The following is a 14,835-nucleotide window of genomic DNA, read 5'->3' on the forward strand; positions in this document are numbered from 1 at the left end:
GGTTCAGGAAATGGGGTTCCATAGGGTTCCATTGGGGTTCAGGAAATGAGGTTCCATAGGGTTCCATTGGGGTTCAGGAAATGGGGTTCCATAGGGTTCCATTGGGGTTCAGGAAATGGGGTCCCATAGGGTTCCATAGGGTTCCAGGAAGTGGGGTTCCATAGGGTTCCATTGGGGTTCAGGAAATGGGGTCCCATAGGGTTCCATTGGGGTTCAGGAAATGGGGTCCCATAGGGTTCCATTGGGGTTCAGGAAGTGGGGTTCCATAGGGTTGAACTGGGGTTCAGGAAATGGGTTCCACTGGGGTTCAGGAAATGGGGTCCCATAGGGTCCCATTGGGATTCAGGAAATGGGTTCCATTGGGGTTCAGGAAATGGGGTCCCATAGGGTCCCACTGGGGTTCAGGAAATGGGGTTCCATAGCATTCCACTGGGGTTTAGGCAGCTCTCCTGCATTTAAGCATCGGGGGGCCATAAATGCAATAAACAGGGCCCCCCAGACAGATCGCAGGCACTAGCTTCCTCGCTCCAGGAGCTGTGCAGGGGTTGAATCAGATTGGGGGCCGAGCCTTGAATGATCTGTTTGCACGCGCTCGGCTGTCTCTCCAGGAATGCTCTCCAGCCACTTGCAAATCTTTCAGCCTGACCTACCTCCCAGGGGTGTGGTGAGGATGCAAATGGACAAGAAATGGAAGGGACAAATGGGATCTGTGAACTATGTCCCCACCACCGCTTCAGAGTTGAGAGCCTTAAATCCCAGAAGCAAATCTGTCATTGCTCAGCCCTGTCTGCACGCGTTGCTGGCCTAGGATGACTTCCTTCAGCCTAATCAGGAGTTGTGCTCTGTTGGATTAAAACAGTGTTTCTCAACCTTGGCCGCTTTAAGAGGGGTGGACTTCAACTCCCAGAATTCCCCAGCCAGCATGGCTGGCTGGGGAATTCTGGGAGTTGAAGTCCACCCCTCTTAAAGCGGCCAAGGTTGAGAAACACTGGGTTAAAAAAAGGACAGGCGGGGCCAGCCACCGAGTCACACGCTTTCAACACGTTGCCCCGGTGAGAAGAGAGGAACCGAGCCCCTCTCCCGCGGATTTGCCAGTTCGGAGCAGGCTCCGCCTCGGACGCCTCTCGGAGGGGTCCTTCGGGAATGGGAACGTAGCACGTGGGGAGAAGCAGCTGCTGCTGCAGCCGGCTGGAGTGTCAGGTAGGACGGGGAGCCTCTCCTCCCGCTTTCCCGGGGCACCGGAGACGCGGCTCAGCCTCCAAACCCCCTCAGTCCCCTCCTTTCCCAGAAAGCCCTTGTGCTTCTCGCGTCTGGCTTTCCCTGTCCGCTAAAAGCGGCGGTCTCCAACGTGGGGTGCACCAAGGTGATCTGTTGCGGGGCTGGAGAAGAGTCTCTTTCTCTTCAGGGTTCAGCTTAAGGATTTAAGCTATGCCAGTACGTGATCTATAAAGTATTCAAAAGGTATATCGTGGGGGGGGGGGCGTGCTTTGTAATAGGCGTAACAGTTCAGGAACGCGGGTGTGCTTAAGTGAACCTACAACTATTGGGGTGCTGAGGTTTTTGTAGTGGTAAAGGTGTGTGATTAAAAAGTTTGGAGACCACTGCCCCGGATGATCAGGTGATCAGATTTGGTTCTTGTCTGCTCCTGGTTAACTGTACTACTTTTGGAAGACCCCCCCATCTTAGATTCGGGGCACCCCATTCCCCACCCTTAGCTGTACCCCAAAACATCCAGGTTTACAGGCTTCTGATAGATTGCTTCACAGGTTCTCTGGTCTCCCTGACAGAACTCCTATTTTGGGTATCCAAATCAGCTGGATTTGGGTTGTTTCTTTACAGGAAGGTGAATTAACGTCCTTTTATTTACACCAGGTCTCCTTACACCAGTGTTTTTCAAACTTGGCAGCTTTTAAGATGTGTGGACTTCAGCTCAGTGTGTGGGCTTCAACTCAGCTTCAGTGAGCTGAAGTCCACACATCTTAAAGTTGCCAAGTTTGAAAAACGCTGATTTACACCAACGGCGTTCTCTATGGGAGAGAAAGTAAGGCATTTCCATATGTTGGTGGTAACTATTTAGACTTTCGAGATGTCACTGTTCTAAATCTTTGATGGAATTATAGTAGGTATTGTGGTACTTTAAAAAAATAGCAATGTTTGTAAGATCACGCAATCCAGGACCCATTTGCAGGCTGCTCTCTGAGCCATCCCTCTTTCTCAGCCCAACCTGGCCCATGGGGTTGTTATTGCAAAACAAAACAAAAAAAGCCAGAGAGAGAGAGCGTGTTATGTATGCAGCCTTGAGCTTCTATACAAAAGGTGGGATATGAATCCAATAAATAAATGACAAGGAGTTGTGAGGGGGATTTACATTAATTGATGCCAGACAAATTGTATGTGGATTTGAGCATGTGTGTCTGTATGGAAGGAAATAAGTCAGAAACGTTTGGCCTGTCTAGGCCATTTACAGTTGTACTCATCAAAAAGAAACTGATGAAACATTGAAGGCTTGTAGTGTATTGCATCATAAATGAAGATCGCAGAACTATTGAGGCTTGAAATGAGTCAAGCTCATCCTGAAATTAGGAGGTTCTTTAGCTGTCATTGCTGCATTCTGTAGCAAGTGGATCTTATGTTTAGACTCCTATTGCTCACAGGTTAATCTGAGGGTGACATTTGATTTTGTATCTTGTAAAAACCATTCATTCTGTTTTCTGCCTTGAGTAAAAAACTTCCCAGACTTTTGTGCAGGGAAACTATTGCAAAGTGAAAGCAAATTTATTCTTCTTTTTTAAAGGGGCTGGGCTGTTGCCATGCTATAAATGAATAATATAAGATAGGAGTAGATCAGGAGGCAAGTGTTGTGGGAAGGGAAAATGATATAATAATAATATATCATAGACTTGCAATACTGTTTTACTTCAATAGACAGCTGAACATGAGCCCACCCATAATGTTTTTGGGGGCCAAGGACTGCGTTTGATCTTTGAATCACACGTGGAGCTGTACTTCCAAAAGTGAGCTGGACAAAAATAAATGCTACATTTAATTTACCTGAGTTTAAACTTAAATATCATTTAAATGGAATTAATTAAGTGTAGTTAATATGGTTTTTATCCTTCTATTTAATAAGTTTCTCATTCTGACTTTTTAAACACAGGTAGTCCCCGGGTTAAGAACGCCTGGTTTACAGATGACCCATAGTTAAGGACGGAGCCTATTGTAGCAAAATTCAAATTAAGTACACAGTGATTTGAGTTCACACAATACTACTTATTCAGTATTATACAATAACGCTGTTCCAGCTTACATACAAATTCGACTTAAGGACAGACCTTGGGAATAGAACTCATTCTTAAACTGGGGACTACCTGTATTTCAGGGTAACTTTTACAGGGTAAGTTGGGCCCTTTTGCCTCAAAGGAATCTGGCTGCATTCAGACCGAGTTCTGAGCCATAGTTTAGTATTATTGGTAGAACCTGTTGTGTGTCTGAATGAGCACCTTTGAGCTTAAATGGTCTCTTTCACTTTCATGTCCTTTGATTAGAAGCATCTGCCAGGTAAAGCAGAGAGGGAAACCTTGGGACTCTTTAGAGCAGGGTTTCTCAACCTTGACTACTTTAAGAGAGGTGGACTTCAACTTCCAGAATTCCCCAGCCCGCATGGCTGGGTGGGGAATTCTGGGAGTTGAAGTCCACATAACTTAAAGTTGCCAAGGTTCAGAAACACTGCTTTAGAGATTGCAGAACTTCCTCTCCCAGCATCTCCTGCCTTTCACCGTGCTGACTAAGGAGTAGTTGGGAGGAGTAGCTGAGTGACACCTGGAGGGCCACAAGTTCACAGTGCAGAGATGCAGCATGTAAACAGCCTGTTTGTCTTCAACTTCCTTCTTCTTCTTGGTTTCCAGGTCCCTTGGTCTTCTCATCATGCCTACCCTCTACATTTCCCCCCACCCTGATAATTTCCAGAACCTCCGTGTGCTGGTGGCAGCCCGTTATGGCCAACAGGAGCTCAAGGTGGTTGGGCTGCCTCCTGATGCTGAATTCAAGAACCCTTCCTTCTCCCTGCCCAAGCTCCCAGCTCTGGAAACCCAAGCGGGCATTTATGTATCTGGTCCTGCAGCTGTGTCTTACCTGCTATCTCCAGATGCCATGAGAGGGCACAGCCCTGAAGCCGATGCCCTGGTGCAACAGTGGATCAGCTATGCTGACATGGAAATAGTTCCTGTGGCCTGTGCTGTGGCTTTCCCAGCCCTGGGGGTTTCCAAGCAAACTAAACAGGTGAGAGTGCTAAGATGTGTTGGCTGCACTGGGCTGAGAGGCAAAAATCAGAAGGTGTCTGGTAGCATGAAAGCTTAGGCTTTTTAATAAAATGTATTACTTGGAAAAGGTGCTCCCAGACGCCTTCTGATTTTTGGCTCCCACAGACTAACATGGCTCTCCTACAACTTCTACAATGGGGTGGATAGAGTGAGCCAGTTTTTTTCAACCTGGTGCCCTTGGATGTCCTGAAATTTCCATCCCTTTTCTAATTTTCTTTTATTTAACTAAACACGAAAAAAGAAGGAAAATACACACAATTATAAAATAATGGGGGAAATCTGAAAAAAAGACACAAAAACATACAAAGTGTATATTTACAGGTAGTCCTTGCTTAACAACCACAATAGGGATTGGAAAACTTGTTATTAAGCAGGGTGGTTGTTAAGTAAGTCATACCCGATTTTACAACCTTTTTTGCAGCAGTCATTATGCAAATCACTGTGGCCGTTAAGCGAATCACTTGGTCGTTAAGTGAATCAAGCCGTTCTCCATTGATTTTGCTTGCCAGAAGGTCGCAAATGGCAATCACATGACCCAGGACACTGCAGCCATCATGAGTGTGAGCTGGTTGCCAAGCACCTGGATTGCGATCACGTGATCACGGGGGTGCTGCAACAGTTGTAAGTGTGAGGACTGGTTGTAAGTCCCTTTGTTCAGCACTGTTGTAACTGGTCACTAAACGAATGGTCATTAAGTGAGGACTACCTGTACAGGCATACATATATCAATAAACTGAAGTCATGATTCATTATAGTCGTTCATGATTGATGTACATTAATAAATTCTGCAGACCCCTGAATGGTTGGAGCCCTATGTTTGTCTTTCCATTGCTGAACAATAGTTCTTTGGCTGTCTATAGGGTACAGAAAATTTACTTTCCAGATGTCAACTCCCATATGATTGAGATAGAATATAAACATCTAAATTTTCATCCTGTATAGCCATTAGTCCAGCAGACAGGGAATGCTAAGAGTTTTAATCCTGGCGCATCCAGAGGTCACCAGGTTAGGGTGGATTGTTGTGAGTTAGGAAGTCCTGGGTTCGCAGAGGAAAAGAGAGCAAGACATCGATCCAGAGGAAAAAGAGAAATGAAAATCGAGGTTGCCAGAAATATTGTTAGGCCCTTTGGTGGTTGCCTAGAACCTGAAGGAATTATTTTCTAAGCAAAGTTCTCCCAAAGTTCTCTTTAGCAAGATTTATTGAGAGCAAAGGGCTGGGAACAGTATCAAAGTAGTCTATGTCAGGGATTAACCTCCGCCACAATTACACCCCAGAATCATGATTGTTCCTAATTGCTCATTGACCTGGTTGCTCATTCAATACAGATGTGGTTTAAAAAAAAACAAACCCTAAATCACTATAATCTAAAAAAAGTATAATGTAAGAACTGAAAGGCAACAAAAGGCATGCTACATTACCCTTTAAAACAAAGTTGTGTGCATGGTAGGACGAGTGAAGGAATCAAGGATGTCCTGTTTATTGGGAGAAGTAATTCATAATTGGGGAGAAAAATGTACTTTTAATCCTTCTGGGGGGGTGCTTAGGGGCTCCTTGCAGGGCATACCTTACTCTCACCTCCTACTCAGGTGCTGGATCGTGCTGTAGCAGAACTGCAGCATCTCCTTGGGGTGCTGGACAGTCACCTGAAGCTTCGGACATACCTGGTGGAAGAAGCTGTGACACTGGCTGATGTGACCGTCGCTTGTTCTCTCTTGTTGCCGTATAAATACGTGAGTTTTCCTGCATCCTTGTTCTGCTCCTTCTCTGTTCTTGCTCTGTTTTGATTTTGGCAGGAAATTTTGTACCCCTCTGTAAACTGACCTTTTCTTTCAAAAGGTGGGGAATCAACATCTGTAGTAAGGCCATGCATGATTTACACAATAGTGGGTAACCTTTCCACTTTCCCTCTTTTAACAAAATCTAGTTTACACCAACACTATACCTTTTAGTTCTTGCAACCAACCCTTGATTCCAGCACATTTTATACATTGCCCTTTCTTTTTCAGGTTCTCGCTTACTTTATTCAGCCACGATTTTCTTAGACTTCCTCTTCTTCGCAATCCTTTCATTCTTTCTTCTTATGTTTGCTTTTCGATTTGATCTTCATTGAATTTTCTTGGTATGACCAAACCACCTCAACACCAACTCGCTTCATATTCAGGCCACATTCAACTGACCTCTATGTTTCTCCCAACATACTCAGCTCATACTTCCATACAACAAAGTGGGCAAACTCACACTCTTATACTCAGCCTTTTTTTAACTTCTTTTGACAAACCCTTGTTTCTCACACCCACTATCTTTCTGGCAGACTTTGCACATCTCAAAATTTTATCATCCATTTCTTCATTTGGGGATAAACATTCCACCAAGGGAGACGATTTCATGTATTGGCTCTAGTTGGCATACAGGTAGTCCTCATTTAGTGACTGACTTGTTCACAGTTACGACAGTGATGAAAAGTAACTTTGTGACCAGTCCTCACATTTATGACCTCCACACATCTGTAAAGCAAAGGAAAGCTGAAGTAAGATCATAAGCACAGATGCTATATCACCTAGCAACTGCTTCACTTCATGACTGAGTTGCCCATCCCAATTGTGGTCGCTAAATGAGGACTACCTGTATTTTGCAAATCATTGTACCCAAACCTGGCTTTTGACTCTTGCATGGATGTTTTTCGTGGGGGCTAATTTCAAACAGTTTTAGACTTGTATTAGTTCCTCATCAGAAAGCAAGAGAGCTTGCATGGGAGAAATAACAATATTAGCTGAAATAATGTAAGTCTCTGTAATTTTATTTATAGCCATAAAAATATTTCCTGGACTAACGTCTTCCAAATTCCATTTCCATCAGATCACTCCTATTTATAATGGTAGTCTTCTGTCTCAATGAAACAGACAAACTTTTGAAGGTTGGGGGGCATAGTTGGCAAACTGTGAACCTAAGTGGGAAGGCCAAATCATGTATGTGAACAAGGTGGGGTTTTCTGTTTTTGCACCAGGTTTTTCTGGGGTATGTGTTTGTTAACTGAGTATAATCTATTTAGAGCTTATATTGCTATTTTCGCACATTTCCTACTTCAAAGTAATAGGAAACGCGCAGCCCAAATTTGGTAACATTGATGGAGGCAGTATACCATGGTTTCAGGGCTGTGTGCTGCCTTGGATCTGAAAATGGCCTCCCCCCAAAACTCTTGGTCTCATTATTCTACTCACCCGTCCTGTCCTGTAAAAGATATTGCCCCCCCCCATGAAAAAAGTCTGAGTAGCTCCATCCTTGTTGCTATTTAAAAAAGCCCTTAAAACTGAGGAACCTGGTCAAGGTTCCATATTGATCTTTGTTGTCATAATTGTTTTTCATTCGGGGCATTGTTTTTAATGTTGTATGTTGCCTAGAGTCCCTTGGACAATTAAGGTACCTGACCAATGGAATAAATAAAATAGCATGAATAATTAGCTTCCTCCTTCTCTTGGATGCCTCGCTTAGGTTCTCGACCAAACCCTTCGCACATCTTTCACCAATGTTACTCGTTGGTTCCTGACGTGCATCAACCAACCAGAATTCCGTGATGTCTTGGGCCCAGTGAAGTTGTGTGAACAGGCCCCAGGAGAAGGTATTCCAGAACTGGACTCTCAAGGTAAGCCTTGCCTGTTGTTGGCCTCTTTTCAAATCCTTGTTAATTGGCTAAGAACAGAGTAACAGTCAGGCTTTGGTGCTGAGTCTGATTATGCATGCACCCAACTCCCACCGTCTTCAGATAATGTGAAGAATAGTACCATGCTGGAGACAGCTAGGTTGGTAGGGACAGTGGGCTTTTGCTATGGAGCCTGCCTCAGAAGGATTGAGCAGTAGAAAGCTCTGAGTTCACTCATTTGTATTCTTTCCCCCCCCCCCCCCGCCAACCACTGGCTTGCTCTGAAGTTATGCTGCTGGAGAAGAGGCAGCCGCAAGAGCCCCCTCCCAAAAGTGCATCACAACTGAAGAAGGAGGCCAAAAAGAAAGAAAAACTGGAGAAATTTCAGCAGAAGAAGGAAAAGAGTCAGCAGCAACAGGGAGAGGTAGGTATTATAGAAGGAGAATGGAGTTAAAGAGGCCTGCACTACAAAAAAAAAAAGTAGGACTCAACCACTTCAGCTTGTGTATGTGTGTGTACAGGTAGTCCTCGCTTAACGACCATTCATTTAGCAACCGTCTGAAGTTAAAATGGCAATGAAAAAAAGCTACTTACGACCAGTCCTCGCAGTTACGACCATTGCAGCCCCCACGGTCATGTGATCATGATCCAGGCGTTTGGCAACCAGCTCACGCTTATGATAGATGCAGCATCCGAGGGTCACATGATTGCCATTTGTGATCTTCCCAGCCGGCTTCCAGCAAGCAAAATCAATGGGGAGCCGCTTGATTCGCTTAACCACCATGTGATTTGCTTAATGGCAGCTGCCAAAAAAGGGTTGTAAAATCAGGTGTGGTCACATGATGCTTTGCTTAATGACCACCCTGCTTAACTACAAATTTTCCGGTCCCTATTGTGGTCGTTAAGCGAGGACTACCTGTAGTGTGCATATTTGAGCTTGAAATACTTTGCTTTCTCAGCAAAGCTGCCATGCTGGGGAGAGATTCTGCCCCACTGGCTAGACAGATGCTAGCTTTCTCCATGTAGTATACAATGGTGATAGCCATTCCCATTTACCTGGCATAGTATTGGGTGGTGTATTATATGGGAAGGAGATCAGATGAGGGGTTTTTGATTCTTTCTGCTGCAGAGGTGGAAGAATTGTTTCTCCCCCAGGACTGGGATGATACAGCGTTTTTGCTAAGAGCAGCAACAGCCTGTAAGAAAATAAAGGTTGTTTCCATTTATTGGCATATATATTATTCATGATGGTGCCAATTTTTTTTTTTTTAATGAAAAAAGGGTAGGAGCATTTTAAAAGCTTTCCAGAATGTCTTGCCCTGGTGTTGAAGGCCAAGTAGCGGCTACAATTTGGAGAACAGGAATGCCGCATCTGTTTTGGGCCAACCACTCTATTTGCAAGTAGGTGGTCCAAGTTGGGTGGGGCAGGCATTCAAGCTAAATTTGGAGCGTATTTGCCTTTAAATTGCATGAAAATGAAATTAAATAAGTGGATTTGCTCCCCAGGTATTTAATATTTATCCTTCTCTGTCATTTTAGCAGGAGTTTAGAGGCTGCAGATTGCATTCCCCAGGCCTAGAGAAATACTGTAGCTGGGCTATTTCAGAACTAATAACTTAGGGAATTTGGAGAATCATTTTCCCAAATGATTTTTAAGAATGGGAGGTAGATACCGTATCAGATAAATAATTTTCTTAAGATAATGTGGCCAGTGTCTAGGAAAAAAAACAAACCAGAATATTGTTTTACTTCCATCCATCCTGCCTGCCCACCTATCTATTTATTTTGCAATCGGTTCTCATTCTCATGGGCCAAACTCTGACGGAGACATTATCTGATAGAGAAATTACGGTTTAACTGATGAAGTTCTTTTTCCATCTGTTGTTTTCTGGACCCAATTTTCTTTTGTCTTCAAGTTTTGGATGGTTGCGCTTTAATCTGATGTAATTATTATAAGTAGATTTTTTGGAGGGAGTCAGTTTGTTTTTCAGTAATAAAAAGAAAGTGGTTGTGGTGATATATGAAGTTTAGCACAGCAGACTGAGTTTAAGGGTCTTGAAAACGGAGTGCGGGGAGGATGATCATAGTAGTCGGAGTCAATAAAGCATCCTGATTCTTGATTCTTTGTAGAAGAAGCCGAAATCTGAGAAGAAGGAAAAGAAGGATCTCGGTATCATCACCTATGACATCCCCACCAAACCCGGGGAAAAGAAAGGTAGGTTAGTGCGGGTAAAGGGTTGGAGACCTTGCCCTTCCCTGTTTGGGGGAACATCTCTTAACCAATCCAATGACCTGCCTTGGAACTGTAGTCTCAATACATTTAGAGAGGACCAAATTCCACTTGGTAACAATGTGACCTTCATCTTCCAAAAGCTAATTGCGTTGTAGTCAGGATGGTGCCCTCCGTTGCTACGTCTGGCAAAACCTTAAGGTATTCAGACGCACAGAAATTCTTTAGAGAAAAGGTCGGGCTGTTCTATTCAGCATGGAAGGTCAACTGACTGTTGGATTCAACCAAAGGAAAAAGAGAAGGTGAAAGTGACATAAAATACCTTAGAAGAGTATCGGGCAGGCTGGCTAGAACAGTGAGGAGAAGCATTCCACACGGCAACGTTGTGTTGCAGAACGCTTGTTTAGAGTTTGGAACTGCAAAGAGACCTATATGGAGGGAAACAGTGTAAAAAAAGTGAGATATGGGGGAAAAACACTGATATTTAAATCTATGTTTGCGCTACTATTTCTTCTGTTCTTGCACAAATTGGTCTGCTGCCCTTCATTAGAAATACTTCTGGGGTGGATGGCTTGCTGTAGAGGTGCACAAAATTTAAATGCCCTGTTTTGTGCTTGGAACAGCTGATCCATCCTTACCCTAAGTATTCCAGTGCTGTTCCAGTTCTTCCAGAAGTGTTCCAGGCTCAAAGCATACGTTCAAAATATTTGTTTCATGTTCAAATCAGGGGCGTTTTGAGGTTGGACCACTTCCAGAATGGTCAGAACACTTCATATAAGGTCAGGATAGCTGGCTTCAAACATTTCAGATTCAAAATGTTTTGCAACCATGGACATTGGACCAAAAGGGTGCTGATGCTTGCATTCTTCAGGGTGTCTGCCAAAGACCTCTGCTATCCTAACTCCATGAGATCCTTTGCCTTTCCCTTCTTCTGCCCCTGGTGTTCTCCAGATGTTTTGGATTATACCCTATGGTGGCTCATGCTGAGTGGTGGGAGCACATGTTCAACCTGTCTTGCACTCAGAACCTTTTTGCCTTCCAGATGTGACGGGTCCAATGCCTGACTCTTACAGCCCACAGTATGTCGAAGCAGCTTGGTACTCCTGGTGGGAGAGCCAGGGTTTCTTTAAACCAGAGTATGGAGTAAGTACGGGCTGGAATTACTGTAATCTGAGATCTCTTAATGGATTACTTTGCCCAGATGGGTTGGGTATTTATTACAGAGATGAGCTAAGCTTCATTAGGGCTTCCTCCTGAGCATCAGCCAGATCATAATGTGTTGCATCTAGGTAGTTTTCTTAGGTTGAGCTTGAATTGAAATTGCCTGAATGGGGATCTTATAAACATCTACTTGTGTCTTAGTATCACAGAATATGAGTTGGATGGAATTTTTTGAGGTCACCTAATCCAAACTCCTGCTTATTCCAGGAATCCCCTAAACCAGTGTTTCTCAACCTTGGCAACTTTAAGATGCATGGACTTCAACTCCCAGAATTCCCCACCCAGCATGGCTATTACTGAGAATTCTGGGAATTGAAGTCTGCAATTTGGAGAGTGCCCAGATTGGAGAAGGCTGTTCTACAGTGTGCAAGTGCTGGAGAAAGGTTCCTGAGCATAGCAAGGGTCCTTCCATTCCATTCTTCTTCCCCTTATCCTAGGAGGTGTCAGAAGGGAAGGGAAGAAGACAAAAAAGAAAAAGAAAAGCATCTTTTTACTGAAAATCTGAATCCAGAACTCATTGGTTGCTTCTCATGGAAGCTCTTGATGATAAAGAGTTTCATTAGTGTTTGTTCTCTCCAAAAACAACATTGTGGCTAGCAGAATAGCCCACCTTTTGCCTGACTTGGAAGTCAGTTTCTCTGATGTCCAGCTTAGCTTAAGATGCTTAGGGCACCATAATGCCTGAGAGCTCTCTAGACCAGGGGTTCCTAAACTTTTTGCCATCACGCCTCCCTTTAGTGTAATCTTAATGCACACACTTCCCCTAAAAATCCAAACACCAGAATGAATACATGATTTGAAACTAGTATTTTGGGAGAGGTGGATTTATTGTAACAGTGTACAACTAAAAGATACTTTGCACCTCCCCTGGACACTGTCTCACCTCCCCAAGGGGGTACACCTCACAGTTTGGGAAACCCTGCTCTAGAAGACCCCCTTATCTCATCAGATAACCAAATATTGCAAGTTCTCAGCTTTATCACCCAATATCTCCTGTGATTCTACCCATTTTTAATGTGTTAGCGTTCCATGTTGGATAGAATCACACACAAGAGCTTCCATGAACACCAGCTAGCAGTCAGAAGACACGACGAAAACTCCTTGATCTCACAACTCATGGACAGACTCAACCATAGTTTCAACTTCAGGAAACTGTGAGCATCCTAGACCAAGCTAAAACCAAAAATATTAGGGAATTCCTGGAAGCCTGGCATTCAGACAAATCAGCCATCAATAGACACATAGAGATAAACCACATTTACACACCATTCAAAAGAGACAATAAAAAAAGCTAAGAAGGAAACAAAAAGACCAGAACACATCCTCTCCAGCAGCCTATACCCAGATAAACAGGAATTAACACCAGACAAACAAACAAGTAGAAAACAATAATCAAGGAACTACCAAGGAGAAAACCCCCACCAATCCTGGCAGGGCAAGCTACTGCATATAAACAGGGAGCAAACCCCACCCTCACTAGCACTGATGATGTTACCTAGTCAGGTAATAAAATGTCTGCAAGCAAACATCCAAGCTCAGAGAGCACCAGGGACTCCACAGTTCAACCCTGAGCTGCAAATGTTCTCTTCTATTGGAATCACACCCTAGTGCCTGCCCCTGACCCCCTGGGATGACTTCCCTCTTGGCAGATATATTTCTTCATTTGCAAGCAAGGCTCTCCTGACTGCAAAGCCAAGTCTCACCTCTAAATGATCTTTTCTCTCCTTCCCAGTGCTGCAGCATCTCTGAGCCAAACCCCAAAGGCATCTTCATGATGTGTATTCCTCCGCCCAATGTTACTGGATCGCTCCATCTTGGCCATGCCCTCACCAACTCCATCCAGGATGCCCTGACTCGATGGTGAGATCTGTCTGCCTTTCTGGGTGCATCTCACCCTCTGTTTTTACATTGGGCCTTCTCAGTCTTCTGCTGGATTTTTGGGCAGGTCCTCAGAGTCCAAATGTATCTTTTTCAAGCACAATTCTTGAGTTCTCTTTAGTGAAATTAAGAGGGATGAATAGGAAGGGGGTTACAAGAATTACGGCAGCTGTACTGTTTTCTATTTAGAACCAATATATTCCCTTGTACATTATGGTGAAGACTTTCTGATTCTCACAAGCTACCTATGATCCGGTGAGGAAGTGGGTCTTTTCCCTGAAAACAGAGACGTTTGCAGCAAGCTATTTACATAATGCTCTCCATAATGCTCTTTATCAATCTGGGAACCCACTTCTAAATCCTCTTACTCTCTCTGGCACTGTTGGGCCATGCGTGCAGTCTGATTCCATGGGGTTAGTGATCAGGATACAACGTCCAAAAAGTTTGGAGACCCCTGGTCTAGAGAGCTTCCTGCTCCCACTCATGTCTTGCAGGCACAGAATGAGGGGGGAGACCACCTTGTGGAACCCTGGCTGCGACCATGCGGGCATTGCCACCCAGGTGGTGGTGGAGAAAAAGCTTTGGAAGGAGCAAGGGAAAACACGACACGACCTTGGCCGCGAGCTGTTCATCGAGGAAGTCTGGAAATGGAAAAATGAGTGAGTCTTTTTGCTGTCTCTCTTTTTCCCAGCACCTTACAGGTGAACTGGGATATGGAGAAACACTTGCTCCCATGCCAACTTGATAATCATTTATTTATTACCAATATTTGTATCCTATCTAATCCTGCAATGCTACATGGCTTGTATACTGCATTATACTTGTATAATGCAGTATACAGAGCTCAACATCTGTAGAAACAATCCAACATTAAAGTAGAGTCTACTGCTGTCCCAATTAATCTTCCTGCTCTAATGTCTGGCGGAGAAGACTGTCTTCACCAGTTTCCTGGTCTCAGGACCAAACAGTGGAGACCCACCTGATTTCAGAGGCATGCTCTTCCAGAGTGAGAGTGCTGCTATCCAGACTGTCATTCTCTGGATCTTGGCCCTCAGGATCTCATGGGTCAGCAACCAATACATCATCTCCCTGCTAGGCCATGTAGAATAGATGTATTCTACCTGAAGAAGACACTCGCAAAGGTAACAAAGATCTTCAAGGGGTGGTCCTCTAGGACCCACCCATGCCTACAATCAAAGTGAGAGGCAGCTGGAGAAAAAAACTTCTTGTGTGTCCCCCCCTCCCACTCTGACTTTTTATAATGCACTCTGGCATACATTTATTTATTTTCTCTAAATTTTGTAGACCATTGTGGAAGTTATATTATCAGTCTCATACCATTCCAGTGATACACCATAGTCAGTATGTTTCCTTCTTTCTTCTCTGCAGAAAAGGGGATCGGATCTACCACCAGCTAAAGAAACTGGGTTCCTCCATGGACTGGGACCGAGCTTGTTTCACTATGGACCCTGTAAGATTTTGATCAGAGGGAAAGGGATGTGTGGGGTAACTGTTATAACTCCCACTAACATTATTGCTTCTGTCGTAT

At 44.2% G+C, this 14,835-nt stretch overlaps 1 protein-coding gene across 1 annotated transcript in view; it reads left to right on the plus strand.

Moving 5' to 3' along the window:
- Positions 1-1,044: 1,044 nt before the first annotated feature.
- VARS1 (valyl-tRNA synthetase 1) overlaps positions 1,045-14,835 on the plus strand; it is a 35,038-nt gene continuing 21,247 nt past the window's right edge. The window contains exons 1-10 of the mRNA XM_088134649.1: positions 1,045-1,200; positions 3,906-4,278; positions 5,907-6,050; positions 7,810-7,960; positions 8,245-8,381; positions 10,088-10,172; positions 11,230-11,330; positions 13,141-13,268; positions 13,781-13,945; positions 14,676-14,757. Of these exons, the coding sequence (XP_087990775.1) occupies positions 3,925-4,278; positions 5,907-6,050; positions 7,810-7,960; positions 8,245-8,381; positions 10,088-10,172; positions 11,230-11,330; positions 13,141-13,268; positions 13,781-13,945; positions 14,676-14,757 (1,347 nt within the window). The 5' untranslated portion in view covers positions 1,045-1,200; positions 3,906-3,924. The remainder of the gene's footprint in view (positions 1,201-3,905; positions 4,279-5,906; positions 6,051-7,809; positions 7,961-8,244; positions 8,382-10,087; positions 10,173-11,229; positions 11,331-13,140; positions 13,269-13,780; positions 13,946-14,675; positions 14,758-14,835) is intronic.

Source organism: Python bivittatus, unplaced genomic scaffold (assembly GCF_059951505.1).
Source record: "Python bivittatus isolate LINGU-HERP-01145 unplaced genomic scaffold, Pbiv_v1 ctg000080_np1212, whole genome shotgun sequence".
In the NCBI taxonomy this organism is placed as follows: Eukaryota; Metazoa; Chordata; class Lepidosauria; order Squamata; family Pythonidae; genus Python; species Python bivittatus.